This window comes from Callospermophilus lateralis, chromosome 3, assembly GCF_048772815.1.
Source record: "Callospermophilus lateralis isolate mCalLat2 chromosome 3, mCalLat2.hap1, whole genome shotgun sequence".
Lineage (NCBI taxonomy): Eukaryota > Metazoa > Chordata > Mammalia > Rodentia > Sciuridae > Callospermophilus > Callospermophilus lateralis.
In genome coordinates this window covers 47,013,824-47,037,153 of record NC_135307.1, presented here as the reverse complement: position 1 = coordinate 47,037,153, position 23,330 = coordinate 47,013,824, and the positions used below count along the sequence as shown (strand labels likewise).

The 23,330-nt window shown below is 36.2% G+C and overlaps 1 protein-coding gene across 5 annotated transcripts in view; it reads right to left on the bottom strand.

Annotated features, from left to right (window-relative positions):
* The window catches only part of Brms1l (BRMS1 like transcriptional repressor), a 34,595-nt gene extending 23,012 nt beyond the window's left edge, over positions 1–11,583 (bottom strand). The window contains exons 1-5 of one of the 5 annotated variants that reach the window (XM_076848217.2): positions 11,281–11,583; positions 8,121–8,175; positions 7,196–7,286; positions 3,216–3,343; positions 534–613 (exon numbers count right to left, since the gene is read on the bottom strand). In XM_076848217.2, the coding sequence (XP_076704332.1) occupies positions 534–613; positions 3,216–3,343; positions 7,196–7,286; positions 8,121–8,175; positions 11,281–11,376 (450 nt within the window). In that variant the 5' untranslated portion in view covers positions 11,377–11,583. Of the gene's footprint in view, positions 1–533; positions 614–3,215; positions 3,344–7,195; positions 7,287–8,120; positions 8,176–8,670; positions 8,718–11,280 lie in introns of those variants that run through there. The other 4 variants (XM_076848219.2, XM_076848221.2, XM_076848218.2 and 1 more) reach the window with 4 other exon arrangements.
* Positions 11,584–23,330: the final 11,747 nt, after the last annotated feature.

Here is a 23,330-nt window from a genome sequence, read left to right as displayed (position 1 = left end):
TCCTCTCATTTTTACCAGTCAAGGTTTCATGAAAATTTACCTGCAAAATTAGCAGAATGTTTTTAAACAGTATTTGAAATAAACAGATCAATTGAAACACTTATTTTTTCACATAAAGAATACAGTCCTAAAATATGGAAATATGTCTATACAATCAGAAATTAATTCTATAGTCCAATATTCTGACTGCATCATTAGAGTATACATGTTTCAATCTAAAAGCCCATATTAATTATTAATTACTAATTATACTAATATTTTCAGTGATGCCAGATGAGAATCATCACACAGTCTTTGTAGAGTATCACTTGAAAACTTTTAAAATTATCTTAGTTTTTTTTTTCTATGCTCCTCTGTGCTCTTTTGCTAAGATAGCTTTCAGCATGACTCTTTTTTTTTTAAAACTCACACAAGAGATGAGATAAAGTACTACTTAATTTTACTTTACTTATTTATTTACTTTTTAAATTACTGCACTCAGAAAAGGTTCAAAGAGACACATTTAGCTTAAAAGTTAAGCAAAATAACCGTACCTCACAATGCTGGCGAGAAGCTTGAATTTCACATTCATATTTGTTCTTTACAGATTCTAAGCAGAGCTCTCTATAGATTCCTGCAACAAACACAATTACTCTGATTATGTTAGCTATAAAGAGTTTCATTATTACTTCCCTACAAGAATTCAGTCCTCGCCATATTTTAGAAGATGGATCAATAAGAAATTAATAAGCAGGCACATATCTGTGATCCCAGTAACTCAGGAGACTGAGGCAGGAGGATCACAAGTTCAAGGCAAGACAGAGCAACGTACTGAGGCCCTGTCTTCAAATAAAATAAAAGGGACTGGAGGTTGTAGCTCTGAAGTAGAGTGCTTCCCTAGCATGTGCAAGGACCTCGTTCAATCCCCAGTACCACAAGGGAAAAAAAAAAAGGAAAGAAAGTGAAAAGTGATTCTAACATTATCTTTAAAAACTAAAAATATAGCCGGGTATGGTGGCACACACCTGTAATCCCAGCAGCTCAGGAGGCTGAGATAGGAGGATCTCGAATTCAAAGCCAGTCTCAGCAAAAGCAAGGTACTAAGCAACTCAGTGATACCCCGTCTCTAAATAAAATACAAAATAGGGCTGGGGATGTGGCTCAGTGGTTCAATGTCCCTGAGTTCAATCCCCAGTACCAAAAAAAAATAAAAATAAAAATAAAAACAGGCTCATTTAAAATATACTCTAAGACAAGTTACTAAGAGTTTAAGAACTAGAAAGAAACTGCAATGATAATTTTTGTTCTTACTCCATTCTTCTAAAGAATGCTCCTAAATGTTTCATAAAGAATTACCAAAATGAAAAATAAAATCCTTTTCCTATGAAAAACAATACCAGAATAAAACTGACCAAATTATACTGTTAAATCGTGTGAATGTACAAATATGTAACAACAAATCACACTACTACATGTAATTATAATGCACCAATAAAAAAAACAATGGGGAAAAAATCCCTCAGGTTTCTCAAAATAGAGACAATAGACTCTGGTTTCATCAATTATATACATTCAAAGTAACAGCTAGATACTATTCCCCTCAAAAACCACTATTTTTAAGCTACTAGTTTCAGAGTCTTAGAGAATTATATATATAAACTGTTAAAATAAAATCCATGATGTTCACAGTACTCCTGACAGGGCTTCACCTGGATGACTGAAGCTCAAGAATATTTAACTTATAGGTAACAAGAAAATAGTACAAAAAAGGAAATAATGGCCATGCAAATATGCCATCACGAAAATGTGAAGTGAAGAACTCCGGATGTCTATACTAAGCTCTAAGACATTGTTGGCCCTAGAAATGTAATTATCCCTTTTTGTATAGTAAAGACAGGAGATAGATACTGATACTATACCATTAACAAAACATTCACACATACTACTATTTGCAAAATCAAAGAGTAAGGGAAGCCACAGAGTAGAAAAGTGAACAGTTCATTAAAATAATATTTCCTGATCATCCATTTAGGCTAAAACAATGTCAAAAGAAAATGAGGAACATTTTACTTTTAAGGGTAAGCCAAGTCAATATGAAAAAGATCACAGGTTAATTATCATATGTCATCTACATAGTTAATATTAAGATCTAAAGAATAAAATTTAGTTTAAGATGAGTTTAGAATTTATTTTCAACAATGCTTAGGTATTATTTAACAGGTACATGAGGATTAATTAGCATCCCCCAAAAGAAAAACAATTGACATCTCCATTAATTAAAGTTCACTTTTTAGTTTCACCATGAAAAATTATAAGTTTTTTTTTGTTGTTGTTGTTGTTTTTGTTTTGTTTGTTTTGTTTTTGAGATGGGATACTGCGGGTCAAAATTCCCAGGCTGGAGTGATCCTCCCTGCTTCACTCTCCGGAGTTGCTTGGACTACAGGTACATGCCACCAAGCCCAGTGCCATAGTGATCTTTCAGTGCATTTATCCCTTGATTATGAATGCTGGGACTCAACACTGAGACTAGACCCCAATTATAAACAGACTGAATTTTAACCATACAAATATAGTACATCTTCATTTATTCACAGCCACAAATAATTAATCAAACTTATCAAAATTAAAAAGTCATTAAATTATCTGGTTGAGGGCTAATTTCCTATTCTATAATATCCTGATCAAACATTTTAAAAAATGCTTTTATAGTTTAAAAAAAAAATCTACTACTTGGAAAAGTTGAGGCAGGAGGATCACTTGAAGCCAGGAGATTGGAGCCAGTATGGGCAACATAGTGAGACCCCCATCTCTTAAAAACCAAAATAAAAATAATAAAAATCCTTCTCACTCTTACAGATTAAAAAGTATCAAGAGTACTTAAACTCTATTTCACAGGGAATTAAACTGTGATAGTAACAATATTTTTAATCAAAGTATCTTGGTTCAGTTTCTCCACACATAGACAGTATCTTTTCAACAACATTGTGAGTGAGTAACCTAAGAGTTTTTCATTGTTTTTAAATCCCCCACAGTAGCCCACTAGAGGTTAACAAATAACTGAGCCAACAATTAATTTAAATATATGTGCAATTTAATGTAAACATGCAAGTATATCTGTAATCCTATCCACGTGTAAATATACTTGTGATCCCATCAATAGTAAACACTTCACAAACACCTTTAAAGCTAAGAAGTGTAGACTCTGCTATATGGAAAAAAACATTTTACTTTCCTACCTGCTACCTTTGTACGAATTTGCATATTTTCTTGCAAAGTTGCCAGTGGTTCCAAATATTCTGGTGCTTTTCCAGCTATGACTTCTTGCAGTTTTGCATCCACCTGACTTAATCGTTCTTTATAAAGTCTTAACAAAGCAAAAATTAAGATGTTAATTTAAAAATTCCAACAAAGGCCAAAAATCTGCTGCTCCTATACATTATTTCTTCTTAATGTCATTTATATTCTAAGAACCTATATCAAATGTATTATTGCCTTAATCTCAAGTGGAGAATTCAATTATATTATTTTACTCCATGCATATAATGATAAGATAGAAATATGTGATTTTTTATAAGTATCACTCTTAAATTGTTAACTCACTGAAATTAACAATTCACTGAAATACAACTGAAAGCCAGGGACATTGACAGACGCCTGCAGTCCCAGCTACTCAGAGACTAAGGCAGGATGATTGCTTGAACACAAGAGTTCAAGGTCAGCCTGAACAACACAGTGATACCCATTTCAAAAAATGACAACAAAAATTGAAATAACTATATTAGGCACTCTTAATTTTTGTTTTTAATTGAAAAACAAACCAATTCTAAGAGAAAAAGTCATTTAAACACCAAGAAACAAGGAAACCATTTGAGTAATTTAAATAGAGACATTACTAGTTGTCAAATAATTCCCTGGCTTCTCTCCAGTTTTCCTGAAAAGAACTCAGTATGATATTTAGACTACTTAATTTTTAAAAAACAGAAGAATTCAAGTGATGAAGGAAAGGCAATGAATGACTTTAGAACCTATGGTCTGGCCCTGTACAGTGGTGTGTCCCTGTAATCCCAGAGACTTGGGAGGCCAAGGCAAGAAGCTCACAAGTTCAAAACCAGCCCCAGCAACTTTGCAAAGTCCTGTCACAAATTAAAAAATAAAAAGCTTCAGGGATGCGGCTCAGTGGTTAAGTGCCCCTAGGTTAAAAACTCAGTACTCACAGCCCATCCCCACAAAATAACGTGTGATCAGGCATACCCAGTTCATTTCAACTACAAATGAAGAAGCTTTAACAAAATAGCTGCTCAATGAAATGAAAAATGGGGATGGAGCAGGGAGTTCCTGTTGCTCCTATTTATGAGTCTACTTACAGATACTTCAATTTGCCAGCTGTCACAATACTTTAGTTTGATTATCAAAGACTGATCATGTAAGACAACTCAGTGTTTATTTTCGGCAATAAATATACTTCATAAATACTTAAGAAGGGAGACTATGGTACCCTGTACTAATTTCCAAAAGAAATCATTAACTATTCTTGTAGGTATTAGTATAACCAGCATTTGGCTTTTGAAAAACTTCGGGAACCTAGCTTTCATATTAAGTTCTGCTCTTCCTTCTTGAAAATATAAACCAATACAATTAAGACAATCAACATTAATTATCTATCATTGACCATATAATTAGTATAAGAGGCAAGGCAAGTCTGAATGTTAATGCTATAATATCTCTTTTTTAGTTTTGTGGTCCCTTAGCAACCACAATATTATTTAGACAAATAATTGCCAAAATAATACATTATCATGTCTGAGTCAAATTTTTCCAAAACTGAAGATACAATGATAAACAAATGTATAAAGTCAAGAAAGTACAACATGATACTTATATTTTTGAAACTATAACAACTACAGGGAAAACAACAAAAATTTTTGATAGTCTCCAGTCCCATCCATTTACCAGCAAATGCCATAATTTCATCCTTCCTACAGCTGAGTAATACTCCATTGTGCATATGTACCACATTTTCTTTATCCATTCATCTATTGAAGGGCACCTAGTTTGGTTTCATAGTTTAACTATTGTGCACTGAGGTGCTATGAACATTGATGTAGCCACATCACTAAAGTATGCTGATTTTAAGTACCTTGGGGATATGCTGAGTAGTCGGGTAACCGGGTCAAATGGTGGTTCCATTCCAAGTTTTCTAAGGAATCTCCATACTGCTTTCCAGAGTGGTTACACCAATTTGAAGTCCCATCAGCAATGTATGAGTGTGCCTTTTTCCCCACATCATCGCCAACATTTATTGTTATTTGTATTCTTAATCACTGCCATTCTGACTGGAGTGAAATGGAATCTCAGTGTAGTTTTAATTTGCACTACTAGTGATGTTGAACATTTTTTCATATATTTGTTGACCATTTGTATTTCTTCTTCTGTGAAATGTCTGTTTAGTTCTTTAGACCATTTATTGATTGGGTTATTTGTTTTTTCATTTTAAGTTTTTTTCAGTTCTTTGGAGATTAATGCTGTATCTGAGGTGCAGGTGACAAAGATTTTATCCCATTCTGTTGGCTCTCTCTTTAAGTTCTTGATTTGCTTCCTTTGCTGTGAAGAAGCTTTTTAGTTTGACACAATCCCATTGATTCTTGATTTTACTTCTTGTGCTTTAGGAGTCTTGTTGAGGAATTCAATTCCTAAGCTGACATGACAAGAGATTTGAACCTACTTTTTCTTGTAGTAGGTGCAGGGTCTCTGTCTAATGCCTAGGTCTTTGAGTTTTGTGCAGGGTGAGAGACAGGGGTTTAATCATTTTATTACATATCGATTTCTAGTTTTCCCAGCACCATTTGTTGATGAGGCTATCTTTTCTCCAATGTATGTTTCTGGGACCTTTGCCTAGTATGAGATAACTGAATTTATGTGGGTTTGTCTCTGTGTCTTCTATTCTGTAACATTGGTCTTCATATCTGTTTTGGTGCCAATATCATACTGTTTTTGTTACTAGAGCTCTGTAGTATAATTTAAGGTCTGGTATTGTGATGCCTCTTGCTTCACTTTTCTTGCTAAAGATTGTTTTGGCTATTTTGAGCCTCATATTTTTCCAAATGAATTTCATGACCACTTTTTCTATTTCTTGAAAAATGCCACTGGAAGAATATAGTTGTTTTTTGTTTTTAATTTTATTTATTTTAGTTGCTGATGGACCTTTATGTTTTATTTATATGTGGTGCTGAGAATCAAACCCAGTGCCTCACACATTCAAGGCAAGTATTCTACCACTGAGCCACAACCCCAGTTCCCAATGTAGTTGTTTTTTAATGTGCATTTACATCTATCCTATGTTCTATCAAATCATGGGAGTCCATTCTTCTGTTGCCAATCTCACATAAGAGTTCTGGCATTAGAACAGGAGGTTGAAGGTTAAAAAACAGTATTTATTAAGTACCTACCACATGCCAAGCAAACAAACAACATTGCTTCTCATTCCTCACAATAGATAATAAGAACTCTATGATTATCCCCTTTAAATCAGTCAAAAAAGCATGGATTCAGAGCTTTTGTTTTTTATACTCTACCAGATTTCCTCCAAAATAATATGCTTTATGTGAAAGGAACATAGTACCATTGAAAGGCAAAAGCCTGGCTTCATTCATCACTTTCTGATAAATTATACAAAGCGGTTAACCTCTCTAAGCCTCAGTTTTCTCACAGGTAAAATAGAGATAAGACTATCAAGTCTTTCAACCTTACAGAGTTGCTGCAAGAAGCTAAATAACACATATAAAACATGTAATGTACATATTATCAAATGTAAGATAGAAACAAAATGACTTCACCAGACAGAGAATATTTGGGAAATATTCTATTTTATTCTCAATTTTTAAAAATGCTATCTTTAGGGATTTATTCAACAAAGGAATGAATGAAACAGATTAGAACCAAAGGTGCAAAAACCCATGGAAAACATTTTAATCACTGATATCCACACAGAAATCTTAAAACTCCACTCCACCACCCAAAAAAAAACCTGCCTCAAAACCCTCAGTTTAGTTAATGAGGTCTTTAGCAGGTAAACAATAGTTGAAGCCTTTCTTTCAGAACAGCCAGTCCCATAAAACACTAAAGGCAAAAAGTTGAAACAATGTAATTGCTCTCCCACTGGTATATATGTGACACATTTGAGACTCAGTGACAATGACCTTCTGAAATCACTACTTACTGATCTTTGAGATCTGTAAACTGTTTTTCAAGATTGGACATTTCATCTAAACATTCCATTCTTCTTCTTTCACAGTCTTCATCATCCATTTCTGTTAATTTTAAAAAAAAGAGCAAATATCAAAGATAATATTGTGTTACAAATATATCTGAAGTTAATTCAAAAATTAAAAAAAAAAAAAAGCAGCTGGGGGTGGTGGCAACTCTGTAGGCTAAGGCAAGAGGATCACCAAGTTTGAGGCCTGCTCAGCAGCTTAGTGAGGCACTAAGCAACTTAGGAAAACCCTCTCTCAAAATAAAAAAATCAAAAGGGCTGGGGATGTGCCTCAGGGCAAAGTGTCACTGGGTTCAATCCCTAGTACCAAAAAAGGGGAAAAAAAGTAACATGAAGTTGATGTGCAAGATCTATATTAAGCTTTAAGAGAAAATAAACATTTATCCAAAATATTTTCCACTACAGAATTAATCTAACATAAAGAAGAGAGTTTTAACTAAAGTGATCTCTACACTTTATGTTTATTCACTTTCATATGTCAAAGGACTTACTATAAGCTACAACTATAAAGTAATCAACCCACTTTTGGTGTGTTCTCCACAACTCAACCAGAACTTAGCACCAAAAATGATGTGTCCTTAAAAGATTAACACTGATCAAACATACTTCTGGAGTTCTTCCCTAAGAACTGCTCACATAGCTGATTTGCCAATCACATAAGAAAGAAAACTAGCCAGCGCCTGTAATCCCTGCTACTCAGGAAGCTAAGGCAAAAAGATCAAAGTTTAAGGTCAGCCTGGACAACTCAGCAAGACCTGGTCTCAAAATAAAAAATAAAAAGGATTGGGGATATAGTTCAGTGGATACAGTGCCCCTGGGTTTAATTCCCAGTACTGGAGGGAAAAGAGAAAACTAATCTCATTATGTTTACCATAAGTTATCTTGGACTGATACTCATGCTCCCATTGTGTCCTCTTCCCAAATTTCTGTCAGTGAGAAAGAGGCAAATGAGGAAAAAACAAGCAAACTTTTTTATGGAAAACAACTGATAGTTACCAGGTCCGTCCTATATTTCACATCTTTATTTTTATATCACATATATTCAACACTAAATGAATCAAAATAAATGAAGCACAAATTTATGTGCATCTTAATATTCATCAAAATAATGTTCAAACTATGAGAGTTAAATTGTTTTCAGTTATTTTCATACAGCAAGTATATGATTCCTTTTAATTTTCTAAAACAGATTTATAATAATTCTGGTTTTTAATAGCTTACTCCTTGGCTATTTAAAACCTGGTCCCTCAGGGCTAGGGTTGTAGCTCAGCAGTAGAGCACTCGTCTAGAACGAGCGAGGCCCTGGGTTTGATCCTCAGCACCATATAAAAATAAATAAAATAAAGATATTGTGTCCAGTTACAACTAAAAAATAAATATTTAAAAAAAAAAAAAAAACCTGGTCCCGCAAGATGACTCACTTCCCAAACTCTTTGGTGAGTTGCGGTTTCTCTGTAGCCTTAGGATCTGCTCAGTACCAAGGTTTGAGAAGAATAAAACTGGAAGTTTAACATGCAAGATGTCTGGTAGAACAATTTTACAAGAAGGAGAGCTGAAAAATGTATTTAAATAATTTCTCTGCAAATAAAAAATCTGACTTGTAGGTCAATGTGGTGATGCGCCCTGTAATCCTAGCTACTCGGAAGGCCAGGGGGCGAGGACTGCAAGTTTGAGCCCCACTTGGGAAGGTTGCAAGACCCTGTCTCAAAAAATAAATAAGGTTAGGGATGTAGACTGGTCGTAGAACAACATGAGTTCAATCCCCACTACCAAATAAAAAAAAAAAGATTGTTTTTTAACTTGTAGTTCAAATTATCATTATAATTCTCACTAATTGCATTGTTTATTATTCTCTAAAATGAGATTTAAAATAAGTTAAAAATCACAACAAAAATATAAAATAAGAGTGGAAGAATTTTAACAAATAAAATGTAATTTTGTGAGATCCTAGTAACTAATAAAAAAACAAAGAATGGGGCTGGGTTTGTGGCTCAGTTGCAGAGCATTTGCCTAGCACATGAGGCCCCGGATTCAATCCTCAGCACCACATAAAAAATAAATGAACAAAATAAACTACTTAAAAAAAAGTTACTTCATTAAAAAAAAAAAAAAAAAAAAAGAATGGGGCTAGGGATGTGGCTCAGTGGTAGAGCACTTGCCTAACATGTATAAGACCTTGGGTTTAATGCCTAGCATTGAAAAAAAAAAAAAGTTAAATAACAAAAGTAAAGAATACTTGAAAATAAAATGCTTTTCAGATCTAGGAAACAAATTCAAACAATCTAGATGTTCTTTCTCTATAGGCCCCACTTTTGAAATCTTACCTACTTCCATGTCTATGTAAATGACCTTAGAATTATTTTTCCCATTCTAAGCAGGTTCCAACACCTTTCAGCACTTGTCAGTTTGGGCATTCTTACTTAAATATACCACAATCCTCTCAAAAGGAAGATGCCTAAAACTCTTTACCTTTCATCTTCATTCCAAATGTTTTGCATTTCTATTTCTGTTGATGCTACAACCATTTTCCTTATATCTGGGTTTTTCTTAACTTTCACTCCTAAACTTGTATATATCAATCCTTTTTTATGCCTTCTTTGAAATCTTTCACACCTATACCTTCCTTTTTCTTTTCCTGGCTCAAGATCTTCTCCTAACCAAACTGGTTTTCTCACTCTTTTGAATAAGTCCTAATCTCTTCCCTTTGCACTTGCACTTACATTCTTTGTCTGATAGGAACAATAGAACATTACTCCCCCCAATTCAAACTTTACTCATTCCTCAAGATAATTAAGGTAATCCCATCTTCTTCAACTAGCCTTTGCTGACTGCCCAGCTCTGAAAATATTTACTCTGCCTCTGAATTCCTACCTTACTGTATATAGCTGAGCATTCATCTGGCAATTTAATCTAATTGTGACTTATGACAGCTCTTTAAAACCAGATCATAACTATTTACTTATATCTTATACAGAGTAGTGTCCTGGGATGCACAAATAAGCCACTAATATTTATTTTTGAACAGCTGATATATTGATAGAAAGGACTGACATCCTCCCATGGAGATTTTCTGAAAAGCAAACCTGTAAAGAAGGCATGGGGTGATAATAGACTGTCATCAACCCACCATCAATGTTTCCCTTATGCAGCCAAAAATTAGGCCAAGACAAAGAAGTCAGTCTCAACCTAATTATATGGACAAACGGAAAATAATCCAGATAATCACAAATTCCATTCCTTTTTGAATAACCATTTCTAAAAGTTTGTAAAATGTGTGTTGTTAATCTGCCCTATCCATCCACTCCCCCAAATCTGAAACAGCTCAAAGGTTAGAAAAGATTGAAGGAAAAGATTAAAGATTTCAACACTGCCCCAAATCAGCCTATGAAGATCTAAAATAACCCCAGATGTTGGTACCCTGCTCTCAGATTTGAAAACTTCAGGAAGATACTACAAACCCGACAGCTCCCAAATTAGCCTCAGAAAGAGCACTGGAATAAAGTGCGGATGACGGGCTGACTTGCAAGCGAAGGTTAATTAGTTCTAAATCAGCCACGGACCAATACAAATCTATCCCTAGCCCCGACAACCATCCACGCAGAGAAGTACGTGTGAAAATAAGGAAAGAAGTCGGTTGTCTGGGGACAGAAGGCATTTCCTCGGTCTTTCTGACAAGTTGCGGGGCGTTCCCCGCCCGAGCTCGCAGTCCCAGGGCACTGCCCGTAGTCCCAAGGGTGGGTTCCACACGGAGCAGGGTGGGTCCCACGTGGAGCACGATGCCTCCACGTCCGAGAGCGGAGCGAGTCCAGGCTCGCGCCGCTCTGCTCTGCCCCGAGGACTGGAACCTGCCCGGAGCCGGGCAGAGCCCCGCGACCCGTCCGGGTGCAGCCTGGGGCCAGGAACCAGTCTCCGCCCCTTCCCTCTTTCCCCGCCCCGCTCTCCCAGAAGGACGCAGCTACCGGCGTGCGGAGAGCGGCCTGTCGCGCTCCCGGCTCAGCGACTCGGGTTCCCAGCTCCCCCGGGTCACGCACCTGAGCTATCTCCATCCTCAGAGACCGACGAGCTCTCAGTGTCCTCGTCTTCGGAGCTGCTCCCCTCATTTTCGGCGTAGTCCACCTCCATCTCATCGTGATGGTTCGTCTCTTTCTTATCCCCTCGGGAATGGACCGGCATTTTCCAGCCGCGCCGTCGCTTCCCACTCCCGGCGCCCAGCCCGGCCACCGCCGCTTCAATGAAGGGCGCGCGGAACGCCCCAACCCACCCAGCGGCCGAGCTCTCTCTGAAACCCCTCGGCTCCTCCCCGCCCCCGGCCCGGGCCTCACAACCTAACCCGCAGGCTCCGCGCTGGGAGCTCTGCCATTGGCGGAATCCGCCCCCCGATTTGGGGGCGGGGCTTGCCTTGCTGGGGCACGGTTGGTTGCTCGTAATTACTGCACGGCCTTCCGGTGTGTGTCGGGAGTTGTAGTCCGTAGTATGCAGACTGCAGGGGCTGCAGGCTTCCAAGGTTCAGCAGTCTTGATCACGTCTTCCGTCTGGACTTCAAGTCCCACAAGGCACGGAAGCAGACACACTCGATCGCAGTTTATAAACTAAACAGAAACAGATTGTGTGAATTTGGTCCGTATTTATCTTTTTCCCGCCAATTGATTGTCTGACCTCCCTAGCCATTTGAGATGGTACTGTAAGATGAAAGAGGCTTTACCTACTGTTTGAGCCTGGAGAACTGGAGAATCACCTTAGTATCTTTATACCACCAATAAACTATTTACATTGATTAGTAACTGTACAAAATAATTAGCACTTTCTATGTTGCACAAAAAATCTTTAAATTGTTTTTGCAACTTTTGCAAAAAAAAAAAAATCGAGGGGAAGGAAGTATTATCCCAGCATTTTCAATCTAGTATTTTTTGCATTTTATTTTTTTTTACCAAATGTGTCCAGAAGATACAACCAGTCTTGATTCAACTTTAGTTTTCAATGAAAAATACGTTTGATTAAATGAGGTATTTTCTCCAAGATAGGTTACATAGACGAGGAAGATTCAGAAAGTATAGTGATCATTATAACTCATATTACCCTCATTATTAATCAAATTTACCTGTGTCCGATATCTTGGTAAGCTCATTACATGAATTATGTGGTTCAATTCTCCATTTAATAACCCTTGATTCGGGTGCCATTATTATCCCCATTTTACAGCTAAGGAATGTTCAATTGCAGACAAATCTTAAAACTACATTATCAGTTATGAAGATGGATAATTTGCTACTGAAAGCTATTTAATAGAATATTGTACATTGTTTAGCATTTCTTTATCAAACATGAGATCCAAAGACATTTGATGACATCCAGTTAGGACTGGGGTTGTAGCTCAGTGGTAGAGCACTTGCCTAGCACATGTGAGGCACTGGGTTGGATCCTCAGCTACTATATAAAAATTAATTAATTAATAATTAAAGGTATTGTGTCCATCCACAAATAAGGGGAAAAAAGGCTTTTTAAATAAAGAACATACAGTCATAATTTTATTAAAGTCAGTTTGTAATTAATGGAATATTTCAGAAAACATTTTAGAAGGGGAGGGGGGAGGGGGGATAGTAGAGGATAGGAAAGGCAGCAGAATACAACAGACACCAGAATGGCAATATGTAAATCAATGGTTGTGCAACTGATGTGATTCTGCAATCTGTATATGGGGTAAAAATGGGAGCGCATATCCCACTTGAATCAAAGTGTGAAATATGATATATCAAGAACTATGTAATGTTTTGAACAACCTACAATAAAAATTAATTAAAAAAAAAAAAAGAAAACATTTTAGAGCTACCCATCTCCTACAGAGAATAAGGGACCCTCCTTATTTAAAGTCAACCTACTTCTTCCCTTCTCACTATAGTCACCAAAACTGAACTTTTTGTAGTTGCTAAACACATAAGTTGTTTCCTATTTCAATATCTTTTCACCTTCTATTCCTTCTGCAAGCCTGCTCCCCTCCTTTTCTTTTCAGCACATTTTCTTAACAGTACACACCACCATGTGTGCCATCAGGGTATTGTTGTGCTTTACAGTTGGCAACTTTGTATTTGTTTCTATCACACTGTATTGTGAATTGTTTAGCAAATATATGTTGGATTCTGAGTTCTTTGAGAGCAGTCTTAGTCTTAGAAACAAATTCAAAATCAAGCAGTAAACAAGCAGATAAAGATGGAAATGTCATGTGAATAATATGGAGTAAAGGGGGTAGCTGCTTTATTACTACCAGATAGTTGTCACTACCTGAAAATTCTGGACTAATATGTCAGACCTTCTCATTTTCAAGATAAACTGGAAATTCAGAGCTTTTATATGAATTGTTCTGATTTGTAAACATTATCTCAACAGAGTTTTTTTTATTTGTTTCTTAAACTGCAGACCAAATAAAAATAGTTGTGGGTAAAATCCCTGACCTCTTTGTTATAATAGCAGCTAGCTCAGCTAAATAGTAACAATTGCCTAAATTTCTGATCATTCTTTGTGTGCCAAGCACTGTTACATACTTTAAATTATTTCATTTAATCCTCATAACAACTCTGTGAGGGTTATTACATCCTCCATTTTATAGATGAAGAAACTCAGGCATCAAGCAGTTAGATGATGTGGTCAAGATTACAATGCTAATAATAGCAAATCTAAGATTTAAACTCAGGTAGTATAACATTAGAGTCTATATGCAACTACTGACATACAGTGTACCTCTATTGAGTACTTTCTGTTGTTTCGCCATTCAAAGAAAAACAGAAAGAAGTTGGAGTGAGGGAGGAACAGGCTTAAGCATTGAACCAATTGATTAAATCTGACAAAACATATAATCTCCTATCATTTGAAAAATGAGAAGTTTACATTATGTTACCTTCATATTCTCTTCCAGCTCTAAAATTCCTGCCATGATTAAATTTATATTTAAAGCAGACAAAATGATAGATTAGCCAAGCATGATGGCACATGCCTATAGTCCCAGCATTTAAAGGCTGAGGATGAAGGGTCACTTGGGCTCAGGAGTTCAAGGCCAGCCTAGGCAATGTAGCTAGACTCTGTCCAAAAATAATAATAGCAATAGGAGATTACGTATGATTATATTTCACCTAAGGGAAGAGTTTCTCTTTGCTTTCCCCAGATTTTAGAAAAGATATATACAAAATATAAGAGAAACCATAAGGGTGAAAAGTTAAGTCTAGGAAAGAATATTATTGATATAGAAAATGCAAATTGCTTAGTGAAATCAGAATGAAATTTCCTCAATCAAGGCAGTTAAAGAGGTAGTAGTGATGCCTTGTATTTATGCAGCATTTCATATTTTATGTAGGGCTTATGCAAACATTGGTTACATTTTAAGCCTCACTTTTAAAAATCAATCCATTCATATTTATACATTCTTGAGAGCCCTCTGGAACTCATGATTGGTCATCAACAATACCTCTTATATCTTCGTCCTCTTCTCTGAACTGTCCCTGTACTTTCTTGTTCTAAAGGAAATATGGCCCTTCCTTAGGACCAAGCTTCCTTTGTACTCTTCCTCCCACTGAGTCTTGTCATGAAGTGTCTTCCTTTATTTTTTCAATGTTCCTTCCTCCACTCCTCCCTAAAACTCCAACTTGTCATCTCTATCATGACTGTCATCTACAAACCTCCAGTGGCCATATTCTCTCTCTCTCTCTCTCTCTCTCTCTCTCTCTCTCTCTCTCTCTCTGGAGGAGGTGTTTACAAGGAATTGAACTCACAGGCGCTTAACTACTGAACCACATCCCCACCCATTTTTATTCCGAGACAGGTTTCCATCAAGTTGCTTAGAGTTTCAATAAGTTACTGAGATTAGCCTGGAACTTGTAGTCCTGGGTTTGCAGGTGTGTGCCACCATGCCTGGCATCAATGTCATTCTAACAATATGTCTATAATAAGTCTTGGCCATTTTAGTATTTATGAAAATAATCCTATACCACTCAATTCCCTACTGGATTTATTCTGGTATAGAGTAGACATAAAATGATTGTCACATTTCCTTCTAATGTTCTTCCTATATCTTTTGAGGGTATAGTATTTTTCTAATCAATTTTGTTGAAAAATTTAATATGACATAATAAAGCAAACACCTAGAAAGGTCTTTAAAATATTATACTACACCTTATTTTGTCAAAAGCTTCGCATTTTACCACTTTCACTTCAGATTCTCCTTAATTCCTATTTGCTCCTTTTCTGACTGGTGGTTTTGATTATCTTACATATGCACATACTATTTTATATATCTACATATTCCTCAATAATACATAGTATTTGTTTTAAATCATGATCATATTTTCAAATGATGTTAAATACTGTGAATCATGGTACAACTTTTTCCTAATCAGTGTTTTTTAAGACTTTTCCATTGTGATAGAGATGGCTCAATTCAGTTATTTTTGCATACTCTAATGTATTTGTTGGTTAAATTATATGTCATTGAATGAATAATACAAATTAACCATTTGCTTGTTAATGGATATTTAAGTTGCATCCAAGTTTTTCACTATTAAAAACAGTTGTTTCAATGAATATTGTTGTCTGGATCATTTAGGGCATATGTATGAGCATTTCTCTAGATCAGTAATCTTTAAAATGGGATATGTGTATCCAAAAACCATGGGGGCAGGAAGGAAATGTTAACACTGCTGTTTACAAAATTTTCAGTTTCACCTGTTTGTGGAATAAAGTGGATAAAAGAAAGCAGCTAGAATTCCATGTTTTCTTCTGATTTGTCCTCATTGTATTCCTCTAGTTTTTGTGTTTAATCAGCAGATCTTGCCTCTCAAAGAAAGCAAACAATTCCAAGCTCCACCACATGATGGAGCTGAGACACCAGCTACACAATCCACAAACCTTGTCACTACTGATTGACCAGGCCAGATGCTGATAGCTACAAAAACAAAGGCAGAAGACCAGAGGCTGAAACTAATAGTACTGGAATCACAGTAAACATTTTCATCATTCAAACTAAATGGACTTTAGGGACCTACATAGGCCACTAAATGAGACCAATTTTTAATTATGCCAATTATGTAAGACTGATTTCAATTGCTTAGGAAAGAAATAAAGGAGCTTGAAATAGCCTTTCACAGGTTACAGGAGCTATCCTTATATCAATTGTGTATTTACCAAAATTACCAAAAATAGTTCTAAGATTAGCTCAATTCTAAATTTGAAAACACTGTTAACATTTTCATATTATTTCATTATCTCATGACAAATTATAATGTGCTTTTCTGTAATCAATACCTTATTTAAGTAGAGAGATTTTTTCCTTTCCTCTAATTTTTCTCAAGAGTAAATATTTTATATACAATTTTTAAAATCTATATTGTTCCTCTTCAGAGAACTTTTGGTATAAGTTGATTTTTGAGTGGGCCTCCTAGTATCCATTCCCTTTTTGAGGTAATGGCACCCTGACTTTCAAGAACTCCCTCTGCTTCATTGAGCCCATGCGATTTAATGACTACTCAGAATATTACATCATCCTGGTTTAGGATTAGACAAGTGAAACCTAGGTCATGATGGGCATTGTTAGAACTTTTATTAGAGCCATTAGGAAGAAGTTCTCTTCCTTTTGAAATTAAAAATCCTATTAATTCTGTACACCTAGGTTTTCTAGAGCCATATCTCCTTCCACACGTGACTATGGATAGGGTTGGGGGGTCAACACAGAAGAAAGGCAAACTTGAAATAGTGTGAGAAAAAAATTCCTGATGCCATTATTTAAGTATCTAGAAGTAGGTATGCTCAATGTTAATCTTTAGTCTTTCAGTTATATAAACCAATAATTTCTTTTTTCTTTTTTACTTTTTTATTTTCTACATCACTCTGAATTTTTTAATCTGTTATATATGGCAGCAGAATGCATTACAATTCATATTACACATATAGAGCACAATTTTTCATATCTCTGGTTGTACACAAAGTAGAGTCACACCATTTGTGTACTTAGGTATGTATGTACTTAGGGTAATGGTATCCATCTCATTCCACCATCTTTCCTTTTCCCCTATCCCCTCCCTTTTTCTCCCTCTCCTTTGCCCTATCTAGAGTTCATCTAATCCTCCCATGCCCCCTTCAACTGAATTATATAATTTCCTCTTTTCATTGAAGTTGTTTTGATGGTTGTTTATTACTTTCAGCTCAAAGAGTCCTAACTAATATAGGCAGCTGGGTTTTTTTCTTTAAAATGTATTTTTAATGGAAGCAATAAATAAACTATTTTAAAATCTCCCAAGAATCTTGCCTCTTCTTGTTAAAAATCCCTTCTCATATTCATTAGTATATTAACAATTTATTCATGTCTATTATATGTGCTAATTTCCAAAGATCATTTGGTGAAACAGACACAGCCTATGCCTTCTCAGAGTTCAGAGAAAGGTAAAGAGATAAGAATTAAATAAGTATACAAACTGAGGTGTGCTTTCTGATAGTGTCATGAGCGTATATGTCACCAATGATAAAATTCAGGCTTTTCAGTGGAAATTAGGAATTTGGACAACCTCAACGAGCATGAAAACTTTCCAATATTTAAAATATTTTTTAAATCTTTTCTCCCTAGCTTTGCTCATACTAGGCAAGTGTCTACCACTGAGCTACGTCCTGAGCTCCTTGGAGTTTCTGATTTTTAATTGTTTAATGAAATTTAACTTTTGATAGATCTGTATATCTCAATGAACAATTATTTCCCAAATGACAAATGTATAATGTTACAAAATTGTGCATGAGTAAAAAATATATTCAAAGTGAAATATTTTAATATAGAGAGTAGAGAAAGTTTGTTGATAAGTTTTCATATTTCACATTGCAACTAATCTTCAAGAACCCACCACATTTTGTCATTAAGTGTAAGGTTCACAATTATCTGAAAAAATTATTAAAATACTCCCCTTTCCACTTGTAATGATATAATCCAGAATGATAGAATGATATATTCTACTAGGATAACATTAAAATATATGAAAAAAAGAAAAAGGGGGAAAAAGAATAGTGTATAACAATGACACTTTTCTCAATATTTTTATATAGAAAAATTATTTTTTATTTTTTCTTAAGTTTATTTTTCCAAAAAAGCACAAATGTCATCATGCAATGGCTTATTGTTGTTATTTTCAATTGAATTAAAAATAGTTTGGGACTGAATGTAGCTCAGTGGTAGAGTGCATGTCTAGCATATGCAAGGTCCTAGGTTCAATCCCTGGCACATACAAAAAAAAATAAAGTTTTAAAATTTCTCAGATTTGCCTGGTGAGGTGGCACATACCTGTAGCCATAGCTACTAAGGAGGCTGAGACTTGAGGGCAAAAATTGAAGCCATCCTGGGCAACTTAGACACCATTTCAAAAAACAAAATTTCTCAGGTTTAATTTTTTGGGTTTTTTTCTTTTTTTTTAGATGTTGATGGGCCTTTATTTTTAAAAAATATTTATTTTTTTAGTGTAGTTGGGCACATTACCTTTACTTTATCTTTTTTTTTTTTTTTTTTTTAATGTGGTGCTGAGTATTGAACCCAGGGCCTCGCACATGCTAGGCAAGCACTCTTACCACTGAGCTACAACCCCAGCCCAGATGGGCCTTTATTTTATTCATTTATTTATGTGTGGTGCTGAAAATCAAACCCAGTGCTTCACACATGCTAGGCAAGCGCTCTACCACTGAGCCACAACTCCAGCCAGGGTTTAATGTTTTAACAGGCTATTTTTAGAACAACTTTAGATTTATAGAAACAAAAAAATGATCCAATGGTATAGAATTCCCTTATGCCTATACCAAGTTCTCTTCCTTATAGATGGTATTGTAGATTTGTTACAATTAATGAACAAATAATGATAAATTATTATTAACTATGCTTCATCACATTTTCCTAATTTATACATAATGTCCTTTTTATTTTCCCACCCAGAATGGCATATTACATTCAGTTGTCATTTCTACTCGGTTCCATTTGGCTATGACAGTTTCTGACTTTCCTTGGTTATAATGACTGTGACACTTTAGAGGAAAATTGGCTAGCTGTCTAATGTTTTTTTCATAATGAGACTGGGTTTGGAAGAGCACAGAAGTAAAGTACCATTTTCATCACATTGTATCAAGGATACACACTATTAATGTGACTTATTACTGTTGATGTTCACCTTGATCTTCTGGCTGAGGCAGTGTTTCTCAAATTTCTTCATTATAAAGGAACTTTGCCTTTCTCCATTCCATACTATACTCTTTGGAAGAAAGTTACTATGCAAAGAACACACCTAAAAAAAAATAAGAAGCTGTTCTCCATCTCCTTGAACACAGAATATTTTCATAAAATTTTGAAGTTATTTTGTATGGAAGACTTGTCTCTTCTTGTTTATTTATTCAGTCATTTATTTATATTATTAGGAACTCCCAAATAGTTATTTTATGCATCCCAAGGGCTAAGTTACATCTCCAGACTTTATGTTTTTCTTTTGAGACAGGGTCTCACTAAGTTGCTTAGGGCCTGGCTAAATTGCTCAGGCTGGTCTCACACTTGCAATCCTCCTACCTCAGTCTGAGTCGCTAGGATTACAGATGTGAACAACCATGCCCAGCTAGGATCAAATTTATTCTTAAGTGACAAATAAAAACATAAAATTATACACATTAATGTAGTAACAAATGTTTAAATATATGTACGCATTGTATGCAAAATGTTCTAGATTTATCTTGCATATTTTCTGTCCCAGTCCTAGAAGAAGCCATTACTCTAAAGAGCTGTGGTTCCTTTTATTGAATGCTGGGAGCCATCAGCCAAGTAGGTATGACAAATTCCTTGCCAGCTTACTCCCATGCTGTCTAGTGGAAGGACTTCTGAAAGGTGACCTTGCTCAAGGACCAGGGCAGGATCCGTGTTTAGGGTGTTCCCCCTTTAAAATAGGGTGGTTTAGCATAATAGGAGATTAGGGTGTTCCCCCTTTAGAATAGGGCAGTTTAGCATAATAGGAGATTAGGGTGTTCCTCCTTTAGAATAGGGCGTATCCTGCTGCTGAGTTCCTCTTGAGTTCTTAGGGTCAGACAGTATATTTTGGGAGACAGAAGCCCATGTGGAGTGGATTTGGGCAGAGAGTGAATTTGGGAGAGTGTGGATTTGGGCAGAGAACGTGGATTCCCCCAGAACGTGTTTGTAGACGGCCGGTGTGAGTTCGGGAATAAAGAATTGCTGTTTGAATCTACAAGCTGTGTGGAGACTCGTGATTTGTGCCCAGCCAGAGACTGCGGCAATTGAAAAAATGGTATTAAAACCCAAAATCTGGGTGCTAGGTGTACTTGCTATTACTAGGGTGTCTAAGGTGTTTCTAAATCTCTCAGCTGATAGAGCAAGGAAAAAACCATGTGTTTACTGACAATCTATATAAACCTATCTATAAATATCTCTGTTTTAGTCAGCTTTTTTGTTGCTGGGATTAAAGGACTTGACCAGCACAATTATAGAAAAAGAGTTTATTTGAGGGCTCACAGAGGTTGTAGTCCATAGAAGGTCCACTCCATTTCTTGGAGTTTGAGATGAATCTCATCATCATGACAGAGTATGTGGCAGACAGAAGCAGCTCACATGGTTATCAAGAGGCAGAGAGAGAGACTCCACTGGCCAGATACAAATATATACCCAAAGCCTCCCCGCAATTCCCACCTCCTCCAGTCACACCCTACCACTTCGGTTACCACTCAGTTAACCCTATCAGGGGATTAAACCACTATCAGGGGATTAAACCACAATCCAATCGTTTCTCCTCTGAACCTTCTTGCATTGTCTCACATGTGAGCTTTTGGGGGACACCTCACATCTAAACCATGATAATCTTTATATGTAACTTTCAGCTTCTATACTAAGTCAAATTTGAATTCCTTCCAATGGGATGTCTCTAATTAATCAATTACCACATAAATCATTCTGCCCCCCTTTGCTTGCTTATTTGTAAACTCTCACTCCAGTAATAAGAAACTTGGCTCTGGCCATGTGCCATCTATTTGCTTAATTATTTAATTAATTTAAATTAAATTAATTTAATTTAATTATACAGTATTCATGTATAACTTTTTTTAGAATTGTTAACCCACACCCCCTGTGGGGAACAACTTTATCAAGTACAGTGCATATGTACATTTTCTTTTGCCTTTAGTCAGATTCCTCATATTTCCAAGTGAGTAAATTTTCCCTAATTTCTTTTTTCATCTCCATTCTTTACCCTCATTTCTTCAGTGAGGTTATTTCATGCATTGCCATATGAGTAGGTAATTTTGTCACATTCTGTATCACAGCATAGGTCCTCAGACCTCAAAGATTTATTTAAAAATGGCATACATTAGATTCTTTACGTATGCTATGAAGTTCTTAAGTATTGAATATATAGGGTTATGAGTGCACAATTACAATATCACATAGATATTATTTCACTCCCCTAAAATTTTGCTATCGAACTCTCTCCCTCCCTGCAAACAGGACAACCGATGACAACGAACGATCGTTTTACATCACTGTAATATTCCCTTTCCTGGGATGTCATATAATTAGAATTATACAGTTGATAACCCTTTCAGAATAGTTTCTTTCACTTAGCAATATTCATTTAAGATTTATCCACATCTGTCCCAGAGAGGCCGCGGCCTGCTCAGGGCACCAAGAAATGTCGACGCCACCAAACCTCCTGGCCCTCAGGTCCCTGAGTGGGTGTAGCTGTCTACCGCTCCAGCTCCAGGAGGCGGTGCTTTTCTCCAGGGCCTATGCTGTGGCCATCTCCAGCGCTCCATGCCTTGTCTGTCTTGAGGGGCTTTTCCAGGGTTGCGCGCAGCAGGGACTGGGGACTGCCCTGAGCATCTGCAATGCTTTCTGGGCCACGTGGCACCTTCCTTTTGGCTGTTTGCACTGTTGCAGTGAGAAAAAGTTGCAATTTTTGTTTCTTCTCATGAAATTGCGTTTCTGATATGAAAACCATGGAGTTAATTTTGAGTAGGACCTTTCTTAAGACCTGAAATGGTTTGGGGCAGCACCAGGAGACCCTGAAAGGACTAATTGAGGGTTCAGAACTACAGTTTGCCAGCAGAAGGACTTATGGGAAAGAAGTGATTAGGAACACCATTAGAGAAACCTTTTGAATTCTTCAGGTAGTTGATTCTTCAAGTTAAGTAAAACCTACACTACAGAGAAATCAAAGTCTCAAAAAACTGTATTATTTAACATCCTAATGTAAATTTAGGAAAACAAATGAAATGGTACATAGTTTTTTAAATTTTTTATTGTAAAACTTTCAAGCTCACCCCTGAGAATTTCCATGATTCTGAAATTTAATAATATTTCAAATACCATTTCAATAATAATAATACTCAAGAACATATTTGGTATACCCAACGGAGATCTGAGAGTGGAAAAAGGTGACTAACAAATTACTTACCTATAATCTTGGCCACATAATAGACACTCAGGTTAAGTCTCTGTTTTTGAGACTTTACTATTGAATTCAATAAATGTTGAATTTTATTCAGATATGCAACAGAACCTACTAACTTTCTTTCACTTAAAGATTCTATACAACTGTTCCCAAGTTCCAGTTCTCCAGATGTTCCAATGTCAGGTTCCTTGATCTTGGAGTCTACACAGGTAGATGAACTATTGCCCAGTGAATGCTACATACAGAACAACATGAGCACTGTTTTCTTTTCAGGCAGCGAGATAAACTCCAGTCAATTCAGAAGAGAAGCCACACTGCATGTTTGCTACACAAAATTACTTTGCCATTGCCTTTGAGTCTTTAATTTTCCCTTCTCAAGCCTCAACTCTGTATTAACTTAACCCACCTGGTTCTGTTCTTGTGGACACAGGTCTCCCAAAGTCTCCCCTTGCCCTTCTGTTCCCTTTCCTCTGTTGAGTTAGGGAAAGTATGCATGTATACCTGTCATTCCTACAAAAAGCAGTGGGGTTCGAAAAACTGTCTTGCAGTAGCAACAGCCAGGCAGGACTTTGGCAACAGCAACTTTCTGAGTACATAGACAAATATGTCAATCAGGAGTCCTTAGTATTTTCAGCCCA